The 19,748-nt window shown below is 39.5% G+C and overlaps 1 protein-coding gene across 1 annotated transcript in view; it reads left to right on the top strand.

Moving 5' to 3' along the window:
- Positions 1-18,598, top strand: part of rarab (retinoic acid receptor, alpha b) — a 39,397-nt gene extending 20,799 nt beyond the window's left edge. The window contains exons 2-8 of the mRNA XM_079618255.1: positions 2,015-2,163; positions 11,269-11,410; positions 14,098-14,258; positions 14,362-14,538; positions 14,678-14,882; positions 15,757-15,915; positions 15,992-18,598. Coding sequence (XP_079474381.1) covers positions 2,015-2,163; positions 11,269-11,410; positions 14,098-14,258; positions 14,362-14,538; positions 14,678-14,882; positions 15,757-15,915; positions 15,992-16,191 — 1,193 coding nt within the window. The 3' untranslated portion in view covers positions 16,192-18,598. The remainder of the gene's footprint in view (positions 1-2,014; positions 2,164-11,268; positions 11,411-14,097; positions 14,259-14,361; positions 14,539-14,677; positions 14,883-15,756; positions 15,916-15,991) is intronic.
- Positions 18,599-19,748: the final 1,150 nt, after the last annotated feature.

Here is a 19,748-nt window from a genome sequence, read left to right as displayed (position 1 = left end):
ACTGGAAATGTCATGTAAAAGCATTGGTGAGAAGGTGTAGTCTGTATATTTGGGGAATAAATGTGTAATTCTCCATAAACTTTCCCTTTATGGCACTCTTCTTTTGTTTTCTTCCCACATTTGATTTGTTAAATATAACCCTTTAGCAGCTCAGTCTCACCACACTGCATTGAAGTCGGTTGTGTTAGCGTTTGATCGTGTGTTGGGAAACATGTTTGCGTTTGTGTGCACGTTTGCTGTATGTGTGTGGAAAGAGATAAGAACTCGACATCCTCATCCGACTCCGTGATGGTGCCAGGTTGCGTATTTTTAGCTTTGACTGCTTTTTCTGAACACAGGAAATAGACGCAGACTGTTGCCCACTGGCTCAGCAACAGTGCATGTGTAGTGTGATGGAAGTGAGGCCTCATTTTCTCCTATATCACTCGAAATAGACAAAGATGTGCAATATCTACTTAACTCGCTGTTGAGCTAATGTCACCAGTTTTCTTATAGTTAAAGAGGGAAATTTCTCATCATTCAGGCATTTGCATTTGTGATGTTGGGGCTGTGCTGTAGGTGGACAGTGTCACCCAGTGCAGACACGGTTTGATTCGATTTCTGACTCACTGGATTAGTGTAACGCAGACCATGCTGTCTGTCTCTACCACATAGCTGCTACAGATTGCTTTATCAAGAGATAAGTTGTAATATGTCTCATGATTCAGATTTTTTTTTTTTGGCTGTAGTTTTACCTTTGGTGAGCATAATAGACTTTTTAATAGATTTTTTGTTTTGTTTTACTTACAACCCCAACCATTTGCACATTGGTGTATATCCTAATGTTGACAGAATTAGCTTTTATAGCCTACAGATAGGCCTACTTTTATTTCAATTGTGAAGCTATTGGCTACTTAATAAAAAGTCCTGTTTTTATCAGAAATCATTTATGATGACATTACAACATTAACCGCTTAAACCTTTTAAATAGAGTTAAGTCACCTGTACCTGAAGGTTAGGTCAGTCATAACAGAACTCATAAAAGTACAGTAGAAAAAAAACATTCAAAAGGTCAGAGAATGGAAAATGTTCATGTAAAAGTAAATGAAAGTTTTCTTAATGTTCAAATTTGGCCCTTTTCAAACATCTATGAGGGCTTATTGAAACAACACCTGAATCTTTGTGTAACTCTGCACCCACATAGTAGTGTGCTTCCCTTCACTAGCAGTATCTCTCTTTATCTCTTATTTTCCTCCACAGCATAGCATTTGGGAGGCAGCGGGAGAGGAGGACGGCAGGGTAGAGACGCATGAGGGTTGCGGCGTAAATGTGTCTGTGTGTACGTTTATGGTTTGAAATTATGCCGGTGCCATTATCACCACCATGCAGAGTCGATCATTTACATGTGGGCATATTCATACAGGGGTAACATCAGTGACGTGAAGAATTTCAGCTATTCAAAATACAGCGTCCTTGTCGTTTTGTGCCGTTGACATGTGGAGAGGGCAGGACATACTCTGTCATGGGTTCCCTTCATATTCTGCTATTTAAATTGCATTGTTGTTTCGTGAGTTCCTTGGTCATGGCAGCCCAGTGACAGTGCCATGTGGCTCGGGCGCTCCCTCCACTCAAGCACAGCGTGCGGTTTCTCCCTCCACACCCCGGCTGGCTGTCATGACTTTATTAATTAAGGCTGGCACTCGTCCCAGTTGGTAGCAACTGAAACCAGGAAGAAAGCAGAGTGAGTGTTTAAGGAGAGTGTGGCACCAGCCTATCTGTCTGCTCGCACCAGGAATATAGACGTCCTCCTGACAAGCATGACCTTAGCTGCTCATCGTGCATGCGTGTTCCCTTACTGAGCCTTCCTGGGGAGCGGAGGGATCTTTTTGAAGGTTGAAGGTCTCTGCAGACTGTTGCTAAAAGACAAAACAGTTTTTCTTTTTTTTTCTTTTTTTCTTCAAATGAACCTAATAACCCCTGTGAGGAAATTATGGCACATTGAGTCAAACTAAAGACTGTCTCTGTTCCCTTGTAGCTGTGGAGACCCAGAGCACAAGCTCGGAGGAGATCGTACCCAGCCCACCCTCTCCACCGCCTCCCCCACGGATCTACAAGCCTTGTTTCGTCTGCCAGGACAAGTCCTCGGGCTACCACTATGGAGTCAGCGCATGTGAAGGGTGCAAGGTAAGAATCCATACCACCCTGGTTTGCAGGATTGAGCTGTGGCCCTAAAATGTTTTTGGACCGTTAAGTCACATTTGTCTAAATAAGACATCCAATATCAGCTAAGTGGCATCTGCAAACAAACACCACAAACTAATGGCCAGGCAGGTATATGAAGTCAAGTATATATATCTGTTGCTTTTTGAAAGATGTTTTGCTAAAAGTTTTTTTTTTTTTTTTTTTTTTTTAAATGAGTCGCACTTGTTTTTGATTTTTACGCAAGAACTTGTCCGGAGTTTTACATCAGTCAATGACACGTTCGGTGACAGTGAGCTACATTACGCACGATTGAAATGGTGGCTACGAAGAGATCTTTAACATTAATTTTGCTCATGGCTTGTCTTGAAAAACGAAGACAATTTGATGGACAAATGCCAGGAGGACTGTGAATCAAAGCTTCTGACACTGCCAGAATTTTGTCAGAGGTAAAATGTGATCGCAATGGTCATTAATTGGCTGTCGGTGGACATGTCAAACTAACGATCAAAGACTTCAGATTTTATCAGAAGAATCTTTTAGGATTTGCAAAATTTGTCTCAGACGGTACAATGTGCACCTGGCTTAACACTCACTTGAAGTTACTCTTCAAAAATGCTAATAATTTAACAGTTAAATGTGATCTTTAGCAAATCTCTAATTGAATATTAATTTTCCACACTGAACATTATAATATCATGATGCTTAAATAGTTGGTTTTATAACTAAACTAAACAACTGGTTTTGATTTTTATGATTGAAAATGAATACTTCTGGTATCCTATCTTTGCCATATCTGGGGTTCTATCATCCCATGTTGCTAGTGTTGCCACCGGTGACAACCTCCTATTCTGACGTTAATTTCTTTTTGGGGGGAGGAGACCCCATTGGCTCAGCGGTGAATCCCTGCCTTTTATTTCTTTGCTACTAAATAATTGAAAACTAGTTGTGTATACATTTCTATGATCTACACAGTGTCTCCCTGAGAAAGAGAATCACAGGGGTTTAGAGTTAAACTATGATGGTTACAAAGCCCCCCTATCTGAGTGCAGCCGCAGGGAAGCGTGGGTGGAGAGCTACATGTGCGCACGCACACACAGCAGTGCTCGCTGAGAAAATAAACATAACTTCATTAAATTTGCATGTGCTATCTTCTCCCTTTCTCACTGCTATTGAATGTTAGGAGGACATATCAGCACTTGTCTTTTCCTTCAAAAAGCACCCATCACTCCTACAGCCTTGTCTGTTTTGAGATGAACAAAGAGCTTTTGAGTTATATGTCCTTTAAGGGGTGGTATAATGCCCTTTTCACAAGATGTAAAATAAGTCTTTGTCCCCTGAGTGTGTGTGTGTGTGTGTGTGAAGTTTTAACTCATATATAACTATATATTTTTATATAGCTTGTTTAAATTGTCACTTTTTGAGGGTTAGCAAAAACGCACAGTTTTTGTGTCTCTCCCTTTAAATGCAAATTAGCTGCTGCTCCCGTCACAGAGGGCGGAGCTTCAACAGCGTGTGCCCTGTTACCTCACACAGACATGCACTGAAAATTTCAAAAACTTTTAAGCTTTTATGTTCAAACCAGAGTCAGACAATGATGGAGACACTCAAGAAGTGACAACATGTAGAATGCAACTGGACATTTCTGAATGGTTAGTTGAATAATTGATTCCGCTGATGTGCAGTTAACTATCTTCTAGTCATTGATTGGCATATTCTGTCATGATAATCTATAAATCGTGGTCTGGGGGCGGGGTTTATGTAAATTTTAGGGGGGGAATGACGTGTAGTCCCTACCAGCCGTTTGTTGTAGTCCTTAAAATATGATTTCTTTAAAAGCAAATATCTCCCTTTGAGCATTGGAAATGTGCAGATGTTGTTTATGCTCAAACGGCAACATTACACACTAACTAAAGTTAGAAAAGTTAAATCATAATCAACCACCCCTTTAAATCAGAAATGTGTTTGAGACCTTTTTTTGCATTTCTGTTAAGACTAAGTTACCCTCAAAGGTGGCATCCTAATTTAAAATAACTTATACATGACTTATTTGAAACACTCTATGCGCTTTTTGATTTGGTCAACACCAAATTCTGTGTGAAGATAGGATGCTGTATGCCACACTGAACAAGTCTGACCTAATCATCAGTAGAAATGGATTAACCTGGTTAAATTTACTAGTCAAGTCACCTTTATTTATATAGCGCTTTATACAATACAGTTTGTTTCAAAGCAGCTTTACATTGATAAACAGGAAAATAACTTGACAGCAGTCATTATTCAGTTAAAATTAGTGCTATAGTTAATTTATAGCATCAAATAAACATGAATGAACATAAGAAGGAATGTTGTTTTAACCGCCGAAAGGTGTCAGTACACTCCGATTTTCAAGTTCAAATCCTCTCATGTTAATCTACCAACTCTCCTGCCCTGACTGCTTTGTCGGACAAAATGGCGAACGACGAAGTTTGATTGGGCAGATTGCCTGTCAATCAAGCTCCCTGCGAAAGGGTTGTGCTAATCCAAAAACAACGGGGGTGTTCTGAAGACAGACTGTTACCTGTGAATCATGGGGGCTCTGAACCCCCATCCCCCTCCCCCCCTCGAAAAAAATCGACCAATCAGAATTTTGCTCGAGCCAGAACGTATCGACCATAAATCGACTAGTCGACTGGGAGATTACAGCCCTAGTACAGTTAGATCAATCATATTGTTGAATATTAAGTGTCCCCAACTAAGTAAGCCAGAGGTGGCAGTGCAAGAAACTCAATCAGTGACAGAATGGAGAAAAAAAACCTTGGGAGAAACCAGGCTCAGTATCCTCTGGCCATCAAATGAACACAGTGTGATTATGATTCAGGCTGCATCACAAGTCCGATTGTAGATCAGAACATTTCTGCTTGAAAATTAACCACCAGTATGAGCTGTGACTGTCACACTTGTCCGTAAAAGATATCCTGCAACGGTCCACCTGAACTGTTTGTCAATCAGTGTGTGTGCAAGAATGATCAACCTTTGAGGTTTTGGTTAGCTGTGCTCCAAACCCTAGTGAGCTGCCGGCTGCTTAGCATGCTAGTTAAGCCCAAAATACACTTCAATTTCAAAGCGATTATGCGCATTAGCTTATGCGTACAGCCTGATGCACAGCCTTTCAATGTATACTCCATTCGATAGTGTGTGCCAACACAGGCACTCTAGAAAGTTTAATCTTTGGCTAGTGTTTGCACAGTTTATCTCCAGAAGTTATGAGCGATAAAACTCTTTGTACTCCTTTAAACGAGTCTTGCACTGTGTAAGTAGTTTGCAGGGTTTGAAAAATCTGGCTGAACTCATACAACACATTTAGGTGACTTGTCCTTTTCGTCCCTGTCACAGTGGGGGGCATTAATCACACATTAATACTATGACTCTATTTTGTGAAATTACTTTTATTATGACACTGGACTGAGAACATAGGCTACTATGCATACATACACTTTTAATACTAACATAACATTTGTTTTGCACAAATTTTAACACCAGTTAACGCAGATATGTGTGTCAATGATTGTGTATTGTTTAAGTGCTGTTCCTGTCCTCTCCATGTCCTTTTTCTTTAGTTTAAAGTCCGCGTGAACCGGAAGTTGCAAATGACTTTTCTCCAGTGTTGTGACGCATTTCCGAGTGAAAGGGAATATTGAACAGAGGGCAGGGTTTTACTTCAGCGCTCCTCCTCTCCATCTCTGCCCATAGCAGAGTAACGGTTTGAGGGGAGGGGTTAAGCGATTAACCAACCCAAGTCGTCAAGCCTATGTCATCAGAAAAAGAACCATTCCAGACCCGGAAGTAACTTTTCAGACTTTGATTAAAGATAACTTCGGCAAACTATTTTTTTCCGTGCATTAACTTGCACGGATTAATTGTTCACCACAAGACTAGTAATATCCGCTAACAAAGTAAAGGGTCAATTTTGATTTCATGCCGACTTTAACATTTACGGAGTCATTCATTTCACTATGTTGATTTATGTATTGTGTTAAGAATTCAAACAAGACCGGTTACCGGGGTAAATGTTTATTGTTTTCAATTAACCACGTGTATAAAATAAATTGTCATACTTGCGTACTGGAACATTTTCCCATACCAAAAAGACAAAACCTGGTCACAGTAACTGCCACCATTTTTGAATATCTCTTTCCCGCCAATAGAAGGCACAATTAATTGTTGTTCATGTGTGAGGGGGAGATTGGTTTTCTGTTTGATTTTTCGTTAAACATTGTTAAACATTAATAATTAATTGAATTTGTTTTGTTTTCAATGTTTATATATTTTTGTATTCTAACAGTTTATCTCTTTGTTGTTACTGTTAAATTATTTTCTCTTTTTTTTTCTTTACCTTTAATTACTTAATGGTTTTGTCCAAGTGGGAGGGGCTTATACTTTTTAAGAGGGCATCTCAGTGTTGGTTGCTCTGTTTTTGGGTCAATTTATTGGCATAGCCAAAAGGTTGTTTGCAGTTAACTTTGAACAGTTGTTTCTCGTTTTTTTTTTCTTTTCTATAAACACTACATCAGCACGTCACTCCATTATTTTTTTTACGCCTACATCTGCCAGTACATTCAGAGCAGTGGTGCTGCTACTGTTTGAACATCTTTGGGGCCTCTTTGTGGCAGTTGGCACACCCCTGTCTCTGTTACAGTCCCCGATCTTTTATTCACAGAGCTTGTCGCAATGCATTCTGTGATTTCAATGTGTAAAGGATGCTTGCATTTTTGTCTTTAATTTTTGGGAAAATCTCCGTTCATTTTGCCGTTTAACATTTGAGGCGAACTTCACTTCGGGAGCACATCTAAGGCTGCGTTTACACTTGGCATTAACATGCGACCTGTATCTGGATGTTGTCCACATACACATTGAAAAGACAAGTGTAAACGCGCTTCTGAATGTTATCCGATCAGCGTGTCCTGTTTCGGAGGTAGTCGAGGACGCATTGTGATCGGATCTCAGTGTAATGTAAATGCAATCCAGCCATCGTGTCTGCATTCACAGGTGGACGTCATAAATCCCCGCCCAGTCTCCCCATGTGCTGTCAGAAAATAATGGCCAGACGCAGTTTAGACAATACATTAAATTTATTTGAACCTTACAATAAACGCCAATATTTAAAACAGTTTATTTAGACTTACATGATACTGTGTGTGTCATTTTTCATTTTAATTGTGCAACATTATCTGAACGAGGTGATCGCCTGTACAATCACAGCTGTGATCATGAGATCTTAATGAAGAGCGTGCGCTGCTTTGCCAGAGGAATAATAGGAATATTTGAAATGTTTAAAAAAAAAAACATTTTTGAATGTTTTTGTTTCAGCATGTTTATTAATCTCCCATTTCTGTTAATGTAGTCATTGCATGCAATAACCTTAAACCCCGATGATCGATGATGTGACTTAACCATTGTTATTTTTGTATGATCAACTCAATATTGAAGGAAATATTCCTTCATTCAAAAAATTTAATTTGATTTAAGGATGGAGATTGCACAGAAAAGTAGAGTGAGTGAAAGCAATTGGGACATTGCTTAATTTGTATAATCTTTACTCTTATTGGTGTCGTGCTACAGACCTAATTTAAATATTATGCAGGAAACAGAAATCTGATCTGTTATCCAGATTTAGAGGCTACTTAATATGAACAAATGTAAACGCACAGTGTCCTGATTGGCTAATGATTTGATCTGCTTGATCGGATCATGGTGATCGCATGTTAATGCCAAGTGTAAACGCAGCCTAAAAGTGTTCCCTAGGTAGGCAGCTCACTGAGATGGTTAAGCAGCTGTTATAAAACTTAGTTTGAATCTTCACAGCTACGAAGCACAAATAGCTATCATACACACGACTGCTTAGTCACACCAAACAGACAGACGACCTTATTTTGATCTCATGGTCTCTTCAGTCTAAATCCATTGGAAAGAGAGTACACACTTGATACAAATACACGGCTGCTCCTCCGTTGTCTCAGTGCGCCTGGGGGTTTATACTCATGTCCAGGATTAGTGGAGACACTAAAGAGGCTTAGCGCTCCTGCCAAGAGGAGCCACAGCAGACCTCAAACCGTTTCCTTCCTGCCCTCTTCTGCCACATTCCGCTCACAGGATCTCCCCGGCAGGTCAATCCAGGGTTCGCAGAGGTCAGGTGATGCCCAGCGAGAGATTAGGATCACAGATCAGCCCTTTTATGCATCTTTTATGTCCTCTAACTCCTCCATGTCTCCTTTTACTCTGGTCATGGTAACATTGCTTGCTTGTATAAATTATCAGCCAATTTCAATAATTTTGTCAATAATAAGAAAAAAACCTTATTCATCCTTATTTAGTGTTTTCTTGAATAACTACATTGGAGAAGTGAAGCAGTGTTTATTGAATTTAAATATTTTATACTTAAACATTTACATTACCGTTCAAAATTGTGGGGTCGTTATCCGTGACCACAACCGCACGCAGAGAGAGAGGCGCGTTATAGCACTCGAACACCGAATTGATTCCTCTTTTACTTTTCCTTAAGACGAACTCGTCTTAAATGCTCTGCAAGTATTCTCTCGGTTTTGTCATAGTTGGAAAAATAAACCAGATGTTTGTAAAAAAAAATCTCGGTCCGAGCAGAAACCCAATATTCCTACTGTTGTCTGGGGGGGATTTCTATTTTAGGCAATTTCTATTTTAATATATTTTAAAATGTAATTTATTTGTGTTATCGCAAAGCTACGTTTTCTGCAGCCATTGCTTCAGTCTGGATCTCTGTTCGTCTGCCTTCCTTTCAATGGTCCACTGCTGCAGCCCCTAATCCAGTGGAATTACCCAGCTGCCCCTCTCTTGCCAGAGCATTTTTCACACCTTGTGATGATATTGAGCTTCATTCCTGTGGCTTTCAGGCCCGACCAACAGCGGCACAGAGCAGAGTGAGTGAAGCAGGATGAGGAAAAGAGGCCTTTTGATTGTGGACCGGTGTGACTTTTGTCATGGGTTTGTTATCAATGAATCAGCTCTCCAGGTGAGACAGCAGTCACTTGTACAAAGGGTACCGTCCGCCAGGATTAATGGAACATTTGGCTGCTATTGATCTAAACCTGTTTTGTGAGAAAGTGTAGAGCTCTTATGCTTTTTTTTTTTTTTAATTTTATTTTTTTTAGCCCATGCAAAGTCAATTCAAATACTATTGCTACAGCTGTGAGAAGTTTCTGCAGTATTTTATGTGAGTGGTCTAGTTTTGAAATTCAAACACATTTTTTTAAATGTACAGCTAAATTTAAATGGTTTCACTGTGAAAGAAAAGGTGGAAGAAGCCGCTTACAACTTCATACAGTGTGCATCTACGGCAGCATCTGACTTGCAGATGAAACGCTTCAATCTGAACCAGTATCGGCATCTACCACAATGACCTCCAACAATGACCTCCAGAAGATTAGAGCTGGCATGAATAAAACATGGCCACTGAAGGAGAGCTCCAATGTAGGGAGTTCAGGCCTCTGGGCAGCGCATTAGAAAACCATTTCGGCTCGTTCACTCGAGCACACGTTCTGTCACACATCTGCCATGCTCACCTTTTCCTTTATTACTTTTTCATAGCTGAGACCGAGTGTGAAAGGGGCACGTCCTTTCAGCATGCGGGACATGTCCTTGGACACACGCTCCTGCCGAAATGACATGAGTGTTTTTAGATGGCAGCCACTGGACAGACCTGTCAAAAGCACACACACACACACACTAAAAGCTTCCCTGGGTGCCCTGACTGATATGTTGAAGGCTTTTCCACTAAAAGCCCTGGGGATTATTGTTTTTAAACCAGAGAGGGAGGATGATGTTTTTTTGCTGTAGGCTTGCTTTGAAAACTGTAGCATATAGAATGCATACTCTGATGAATACAGTTCATGCATAGATAATAATATCAACACTTATTCTTTTAATAATTGTTATTATTATATCACAATGTGTAGCTTATCGGCCAATATTATTAATTGTAAAGTTTTGGATATATAATTCTGCATACTCATTTTCCCTGTTTTTACATTTAGATTACCTGTCATTTAACGGCTATTTAAATGTAATCTTTAGAAAATAATTTAAAGAGAACTTTTAGCAAATCTATACATGTATAATATTTTTCTAAATCAATTTTTTTTCTTAAAATAGCATTTTAATGGTGTCCATTTATCAGTTATCAGCCGTAGTTTCAGCTCATTGGTATCAGCTATAATTTTAGTATTATGTACCCCTATTAACGTGTGAATGGGGCTTATCCAATTGTATTTTAGATCAGGACCAATCTGTTAAAATGTTTTCACCCTGTTTGTCCGGTATAAATCTGCAGTATGAAAGAGTGACTCTCATTTCTCTTATGTAGCCCCGCTGAAGCATTGAACCCACATACTGTTCATGCTCTGCTCAGTCAGTGAATCTTGCACAGAGCGCCACTAATACCCACGTGCCCAGCGGCGGTCACGAGTGAAGCTTTCACCGTTTAATCCTCTGCCAGAGAGTCGTGGTTGCAGCACAGCAGCGGAAAGCCCTTGCACAAGCCTACACCGTCACTGTTTGACATCTGCTCTCTCAGTGGCTTCAGCTGCATCTTTCCTGATTTTGCTGTGTACGTTCATGACCTCAGTCTGACTTTCTGTCCTCGAGAGTCTGACCAAGCAGTAATTAAGATCAGAAGAATAATGTGAAGATCTGATTTGCATCCCTCCACTTGAGTCTATGTGGGTTAAGCTCTGCTGAGTATTAGCCAATGGGAACCTCTGGGCACTTGGACTGGAAGATAATACCCGGCAGCCATAATACTACCAAATCTAAACCAAGCTCAGCCTGCCAGTGTGTGTGTTTGTGTGTGTGTGAGAGAGAGAGCGCTGTATCTATGCCGCGGTTGTTTATGTTTGTGTATGGCGACGATGCGCATAATGTGAATATATGAATATCTGGTGAATCATTAGTGACTTTATATAACTGTTCCGCCTCGGCCTTTCTGAGGTTCTGGGGGTTGGTGTTAATTTGCTTGCGTGTGTGTCATTTGTAAATCTTCCAGCTTTAGTAAACCACCGTGCTTGCTTATCTCCTCAGGGCTTTTTCCGAAGGAGCATTCAGAAGAACATGGTGTACACCTGTCACAGAGAGAAGAGCTGTATCATCAACAAGGTCACACGAAACCGCTGCCAGTACTGCCGACTGCAGAAGTGCCTGGAAGTGGGCATGTCTAAAGAATGTAAGTGTCTTTGTTACTATAATACATTTACTAAAATCCAATAACCATGGAAACCATGATTCCATGAATTGTCCCTTTGTGAGAGACCCTTCCTAAATATAAAGGCTCATATATACATTTTCATGTGTAAAGACCCATTTAAACTGTAAAAAGTGTGTAAAATATTATCTGGGAAATGTTTACGTTCCCACCACAGTACTGTTAGATGATTATTTCTATGGACCCCCTTCCAATAAAAGGCCCCTTTTATTGTAGTCTATTATATGTGTGTAATACATTATCCTAGTGCCTGATACTCTCAAGGGACTGTGGAATCTAATGTATGGTAAATTTATATATCTACTATCCAAGATGTACATTGCCATTCAAACGTTTTTGTAGCAAATAAGCATATTGAATGATTTTTGAAGGATCATGTGACACTGAAAACTGGAGTAGGAATGATGCTGAAATAGTTTTCTAGCATTATTGAAACACATTTGTGATTTTTGTCATATTTCACAATGATGTTAAAAGGTATGTTTGAATGACATGCTTGTGTACAAGCATATAAAGAGGTTTGCTGTCTTAGTCATGTTCTTGTGCATTTGTGCTAGGACAATAAGTAAATATGATGAATATTAAAGCTAATATATCAAAGCTAATATCAATTAAAGTTAATATAAAGGGAGGTTTAAAAATATAGTCAGTCATACAGTAGCACATTATTATTATTGTTTTGATATATTTGTCACAATGGGACTTTTAATTTACCCTTTAGTTGGATTTAGTTGCTTTCGCTTTTAAGAAAAAAATGTTTCTGTCTGTTATTAGCATGACAAAATGTACACTCCGTGCAGTACTGAAATGTAGTTTGCTTTTTCAGTCAGAGCAAAATGAAATCTCTGCCCTAGATTTGTTATTTTACATATTTCATTTGTTTCCGCCCAGATATGATGGTGCGCTCTTGTCATCATAAAGTTGTTTGCAAGCAGGTTTCGTCTTTTCGCACATGTCGTGTCGTGAAAGATTACCTCCCTGCGTTAATAGTTCTTTAATGGCTCCATTAGATTGTGTTTTCTGAGCCCACGCTGGCACCCAGCTCCCTCTGGAGAAATGAATATGTGGCTGTGGGGAGAAGTGAGTGAGAATCATCCTTTACCACCCCTCTCGCTCGCTCTCTCGCTTCCCCCAGTGTGCGTGTGGAGGAGGGAGAAGAGCCACTGAGTTATCTTTAGACAAAGGAAGGAGTCCTAACCAAAAACAGCAAAGAAAACGTGAGATAAAGGAGTGATTGAGGCTCTGAGTACAAGAAAAGAGAAAGATTGTGAGGTTCCAGGAAAACGGAGAGAGGGAAGGAGGGAGGAATGCAGGCGCTGAGGGAGAGCCCGTTTAAAGCAGCCTGATATTTGTCATGTGACATGATTAGATTAGGTTGGATTTTAGTGAAAGCAGAGGTCGTTTGTCACAGTTATTAACAACCACCAACACTTATTTCTCATCACTTGTGTGTGTGTGTGTGTGTGTGTAGGTTAGTTTAACCAATGGCATGAAATTAAGTTGAGACTAGATTTGACCAATCAGTGGCATGAGATTGAGTTGAGACTACCAATCAGTGGGACACTATAGCGGCGCAGAAATGACACTTCATCTTTGATAACTTTATTCGATCAAAAATACAGTAAAATTTTAATTTTGTGGAATATTATTACAATTTAAAATAAGTGTTTTCTATTGTAACATATTTTCTAATTAAATTTATTTCTGTGATGGTAAAGCTGAATTTTCAAATGATACTTCAGAAATCATTCTAATATACTGATTTGGTGATCAAGAAGCAAATACATTTTTTGTGGAAATGGTGTTTTGTTTTTTGAGAATTGAGCATTTATTCGAAATAAAACTCTTTTGTAACATTATAATGTCTTTACAGTCACTAATGGTCCTGTTAATGCGTCCTAGCTGAAAAAAAGTATTAATTTTTATTTTATTTCTCTTTTTAAACCTTACTGAACCTTAGTGTAGATGCCTTAAACAGTGTCTTTCACCCAGTGTCTTTTTGCTAAACAGTTGTGTTAATGCAGATGTATATTGGATGCATGTATAATTCCTCTTGTGTTCACAGTGTGCATCTCTTCTCTATTATTGTGTTATTTACTCCGTATTTTAAGGCAGGTATACCACTGTATACATGTTTCCAGTGTCACAAATAGATGAGAGTAATATCAAATGAATTTGTCCTCTTTTTCTGCTTGTTTAGCAATTGAGAGTCTCTTACCTAAAGCTCTTTTTGAACTGTCACATCAAAGCACTCAGTTTCTCTCTGGAAATTCTGCAAGGAATGTATTTCTATATCCCTGTTCCTTTCCTACATATTTTTATCCCCATACATGTCCGCTTGGTCTCCCACTTAATCCATCTCCTCCTCTTTTATTCATTGTTGTTTTGAAGTAAATTAGCTGCCAAAATGATTGAATCACAAGAAGAATGTGGTTCTGAAAGAGGTTTAACTGTGCATGATGAGCTGTTTTCATCAGGCAGAGAAAACGAACACTGGATTTTACTGCCATCTTGTGGCAGATGTTGTCATGTTTATTATCATTTGCCACTTTAGATATAAAGCATATTAATCCACATATGTTTATGTATGATATATATTGGAGTGGAATGCCAGGTGGTTTGAATACTGTTTTCATTTGTCTATGCAGCGGTTCGAAACGACCGGAACAAGAGGAAGAAGGACGAGAAGAAGCAGGAGTGTTCAGAGAGTTACGTCTTAAGTCCTGATACAGAGCAGATGATCGAGCGGGTGAGGAAAGCCCATCAGGAAACCTTCCCCTCCCTCTGTCAGCTTGGCAAATACACCACGGTAAGTCTGAGGCAGAGCAGCTCTTAATGGTGACGTCCTCAACCGAATCATGACCTCAGTTATTAAACCAACCAAACACGCTCTTTGTCTTGTTCTTGAACAGAACAACAGTTCAGACGAGAGGGTCGCTCTGGACGTTGACCTGTGGGACAAGTTCAGCGAACTGTCTACCAAATGCATCATTAAAACCGTCGAGTTCGCCAAGCAGCTGCCCGGCTTCACCACGCTCACTATCGCAGATCAGATCACTCTCTTAAAGGCCGCCTGTCTTGACATCCTGGTGAGAGCATGACACACTCTCACATGTGTTCTAGTGTCCAGATCTCACACACCTTATGTAAAGTGCTTGAATAGTTCTACACATTTGCAGTGGTGTGTAGGTTGAGCGCTCACCTGTGTGTCTTGAATTGCTTCCTCAGATTCTGCGAATATGTACACGCTACACACCGGATCAGGACACCATGACATTTTCAGATGGTCTGACACTGAATCGCACGCAGATGCACAACGCCGGCTTCGGTCCACTGACAGATCTGGTATTCGCTTTCGCCAACCAGCTCCTGCCTCTGGAGATGGATGATGCAGAGACTGGGCTTCTCAGTGCCATCTGTCTGCTGTGTGGAGGTACTGCAGATCTACTAAGTCAAGTCAAGTCAAGAATATTTGTATAGCGCTTTTCACAATACAGATTGTATCAAAGCAGCTTCACAGTATTAAATTAAAATAATAATAAAACGTCCATGTTTGGTAATGCTAATCAATAGTATTATTCATTGATTCATTAATTGAATATCCCCAACTGAGCATGCCAAAGGCAACAGAATTCAAGTATTAGAAACACTTTTTAACATATTTTGGTTTGTGAATGTTGTCTTGAGTTTTCTATGTAGTCAGTAATCACATAACATTGACTTTTGCTTATTAGCTGTATTTTTATTGTGTATTGTGGTTGTATTTAGCCATTCTCTGGTGCTTTTACTTTACTTGTATACAGTGTAAAGCCTAAAAAAATGTAACTATAGTAAATAAGAGGAACTTACAGCTATGGGTGCACAGTATATTTGCCTCATAACTGTTGTCAGACAATATTGGCTTTTTTGTTTTAGTTTATTTGTTCTGATCTAATATTGGACTATTTATTTACAAAAAAAAACATTTTGGTTATTCTGGATTTATCTATTTTTTAATTAAACAAATGATAATTTCTGTGTAAGCCATTTTTTTTATTGTTTTATAGATTAATCTGCCATTTATTATTAGCAGCTGTAATTGTCTAATACAAATATATATATTTTTCCATTTAGACATGACTGTCTGAATAATATAATTTCAACAACGAGTCTCTAAAACTCATCAAATAGTTTTTCTGTGCCATCTCCTCAAATGTTTTTATTATTTAATTGTTTTTAATGTATATTGGTGTCTACAAAAACATTATATTTCCTGCTTGTGTGATTCTTGGTTAGCTGATGTAAAACTGATGTGCACTTGCGCTCAGATCGGCAGGATCTGGAGCAGTCGGATAAGGTAGATGTGCTTCAGGAGCCGCTGCTGGAGGCCCTAAAGATCTACGTGAGAAAGAGGAGACCTCACAAACCACACATGTTCCCCAAGATGCTGATGAAGATCACAGACCTCAGGAGCATCAGCGCTAAAGGTTAGATTCACTGTCACTCTTTGAAGATCAAGCGCGATCAGCCAGAATCCAATCTAACATCTTATTTCTCAATCAGGAGCGGAACGGGTAATAACGCTGAAAATGGAGATCCCCGGCTCCATGCCTCCACTCATTCAGGAGATGCTGGAGAATTCGGAGGGCCTGGAAGGAGGCAGCGGGGCGAGAGGAGGAGGAGGAGGAGCTCCACCAGGAAGCTGCAGCCCCAGTCTGTCTCCCAGCTCGGCACACAGCAGTCCCTCCGCTCACTCCCCCTGACTCTCACCTCCAGACAGGGATCCGTACGGAACCAGAAATAAGCCGCAGCAGACCAGCGCCAGAGACCAGAATTCCGGTAGACTTTGATCCGGGGCGACCGGACCCGAATTGAACAGTAAACCTGGCTGGCTTTTATTAGCTGAAGACCAATTGAGTTACACGCAGGCCGAGCCTGATCAAAACTCACACCGTCATTTAAACCCACCAGTGATTCAGTGACAAGCTTTTTATGGCGGTGGTTCAAGAAGACAGCAGAACAAATGCCCTGTGTGTGCAGAAGCAGCTCTTTACTGTGTCTTCCCGGCTCTGCTCCCACCACACAAACTGTGAAGGACTCGTCTAAGGGGTTTGCGCTCTCTCGGCCTGTGACGTTATTTTATAAACGCAAGCTAAAGGAAATTAGGACGTCAAATGTCCACAAGTCAGGGACATTTTGAACTTTTCCAGCTGTTTTGATTCTTTGTTTTCTTACAAAAGATATATGAATATATGAAATCTATATTGACAGAAATATGAGATTTGAATTTTTTTGTCTTAGGTGGAATGCAGAACAATTCTTATCTTTTCTCTCACTTTTCTCAAGAGTTGAACACGATTATGGTCGACCCACTGTTGCGCTCACTCCAAGATTCACATCATGCTCAAGGGCACGTCGCACTAGCACTGAAAATGATGCGTGTACTTCAAGACGTGAAGTACGATGATGGGGTTAAAATGCAATTTTGTCCAGATGATTTGGAGCTATATTAGACTTCATCAGAATGATCAACTTGGCAGTTTGTGGCAATGAAATGAAGTATGTAAACAAGCAGCTTGTGATTGAAAGATGTGTATGAGATCTGTTTTAAAGGAGCGGTAAATGCCTTCCTGTAGCTTTTTAATATTGTTTCTTAATTTACTTTTAATCTTGTAATTGTCAACTGTGGAAAGACACAGATACCCCCTTCTACACAGTATTAGCAGATTATAAAATAAAAAAGGAGATATCCAAACATGAAGACTCACAAAGAACACAAGATGTACTTTTAGCTAAACGCTCATTTCACAAGTATTGAGAATGTTGTAACTGAGCATTTCACACAGAAGTTCACGCCTTTTTTTTCCTGCATCTCAATTTCGAAGCCGTTAGTGGTAGGTTTGTTTCTAATCATCCGTCACATGTGCTGAGATGCTTGCACCACCGCGTCCTCCTCCTCTGTACCTTACAACATCACTGCCTCTGCTCTCCTGCAACAATCATTGAACACTTGTCAACAACAACACTGCCTCTGTGTGACAATCACTTTAAGTAAAGCTCACAAACAACTCTGCCTCTGTAACGCACTGATCCCTGCCAGACATCTGGATTCATGAGACCGCTAGCATTCACTGATGCGTGTACATCTGTCCCCGTATCTGAAACTTTATTAGGCCTAAAAAAAAAAAAGAGGACAGAATGCACAATTATGAGCTTAGTTGTCTAGAAATTCTATATTAAAATAAGACATTCTTGTATTGGCGTGATCATTTCTAAAAGATTGTAATTCTTTTGTTTTACGTAGTTGTTTTTATTGCCAAAAGTGAACACTATTTGGTTTTTAGACACCGTCCAAACTAAAATAAAATGTATTTTACTCAACCTCATTGTGTTCCAAGCTTAGATGTTTGAAACTACTACTTTTTTTCCATACTATGAAAGTCAGTGGGGTCCAATGTTGTTTTGATCCCCATTTGACTATCATATGAACAAAGACGATTCATTCTTCAAAATAGAAAGAAATTCACACAGGTTTGGAACAACATGAGGCTGAGTCAATTATACAATTTTCAATTTTGGATGAACCGTCCCTTTGAATAAAAACAATATATGAAATGGACCAATAAAATGAAAGGGCATCTCTCCATGTGATCCAGTTATGGCGGGTCAGTGTCAGCATATCATTATTGTACCAGTTTACAACAGCTCTGCCTCTGCATCACTTCTGCTAAACCCGTCGCATGAACCTTTGGCCAGTGCTGTGGGCCGAATGATTTCCTCTTTAACAAGTTCATCTGAGAGTGGGGTGTGAAGCGTTTCACTGCAACTATGCACACGACATGCACAGAGCTCGCGTCTATTCACTTCTATCTACCTGTTGTGAAAATCACAAGCCTCTTCCAGTTGCTCAGCACTGTCCATTTCATTCATTTTCTGCATTTAGTCGCTGCCCAAAGGTTCATCACTATTGAGCCATTCTGCGTCACAGAGCGTGTGACGGGCCTCTTTTCTCACTCAAAGGATGACAAACAGAGATCTACATGACGTACAGCACAAACCCTGTTCTGCTTTAACAGTTGTTATACAGTCAAACGCACAAAAATGTTTCTGTTGTGTCAGGTCCCTGGATGATAAGAGTAATGTTTAATAAAGACTTCTGTTTTGTGTGTGTTTCTGACCATGGTGGGTTTTTATTTGTGATTTTTGTTTTTTGTGGTGAATTACAAAGCTGCCATTTTTTGTTCATTTAAATATTAATAACAACCTCAGGGTGTGACCAGTGACCACATCAACATCGTATGTGTGTTCAGATGTCTCACTCTAAAACGGGAGTTTTTTTTCTTACTGCATTACATTATTCATCTGTTTGTGCATCGCTATACACTTAAAAATAAAGGTTATTTATTGGCATTAACGGTTCCATGTAAAAACTTTAAAATCTATGCGACCTTTTCAATGCAGAAAAGGTTCTTAGTGGAAAAAATGTTATTTACTCAAAAAAAAAAAAAACACAGTACTTTAAAGAAATATTCACTGAAAGGTTCTTCTACGGCATCGCTGCCAAAACCACTTTTGGACCCTTTTATTTTTAGAGTGTATTTTGCTGCATCTTCCTACAAAATTACAGCTAAATTTGGTACATCTCTGATTAATATTGATACACAAACTAATATTTAATTTACTTTTATTCAAATAAATACTCAATGGATGCAATTTTTCAAACAAATTTGAGGCGTGATTGTTGAATAAAGCATAATAGCCATACAGGAAAGTAGAATAGAATGTATGAGGCATTAATATAGCGCTTTCATATGCACTACTGTACACCCAAAGCGCTTTACAATGATGTCGGGGTCTCTCCTCAACCACCACCAGTAAGAGGGAAATGTTCAATGGCTTTGCAGGCTGATACAAAATAAATTAGGGAAAACATACTGGTGACCTTCTACCAAGCATGAAAACTGTATTTCCATATTATCTTGTCTCACCAAAAAACGTACTCGGTTACTAACGTAACCTCGGTTCTCTCTAGGAGAGGGAACGAGTACTGCGTCGAAAGACGCTACGGGAAAGATATTTCTTTTTCGAGATTGAAGCCTAAAAATTAATCCTTAATTTTGTAAAATATGTAAAACGCTTTTCTGTAGCATACAACCTTAGGCGGAGCCAGTGTTGTGGGTAACGCGTTATAAAGTAACGCGTTAGAGTACTCTAATTACCTTTTTCGTGAAATGTGTAACTTAACGCGTTAGTTTTGTGCGTTAAGTAATCTGTAACTTCGTTATTTTTTTTAAAAAGTAATCCGTTATTTTAAGGAAAG

Source organism: Phoxinus phoxinus (assembly GCF_949152265.1).
Source record: "Phoxinus phoxinus genome assembly, chromosome: 1".
Taxonomy (NCBI): Eukaryota; Metazoa; Chordata; class Actinopteri; order Cypriniformes; family Leuciscidae; genus Phoxinus; species Phoxinus phoxinus.
Note: the sequence above shows the minus strand (reverse complement) of the source record. Positions and strands in the feature narration are given on the sequence as shown.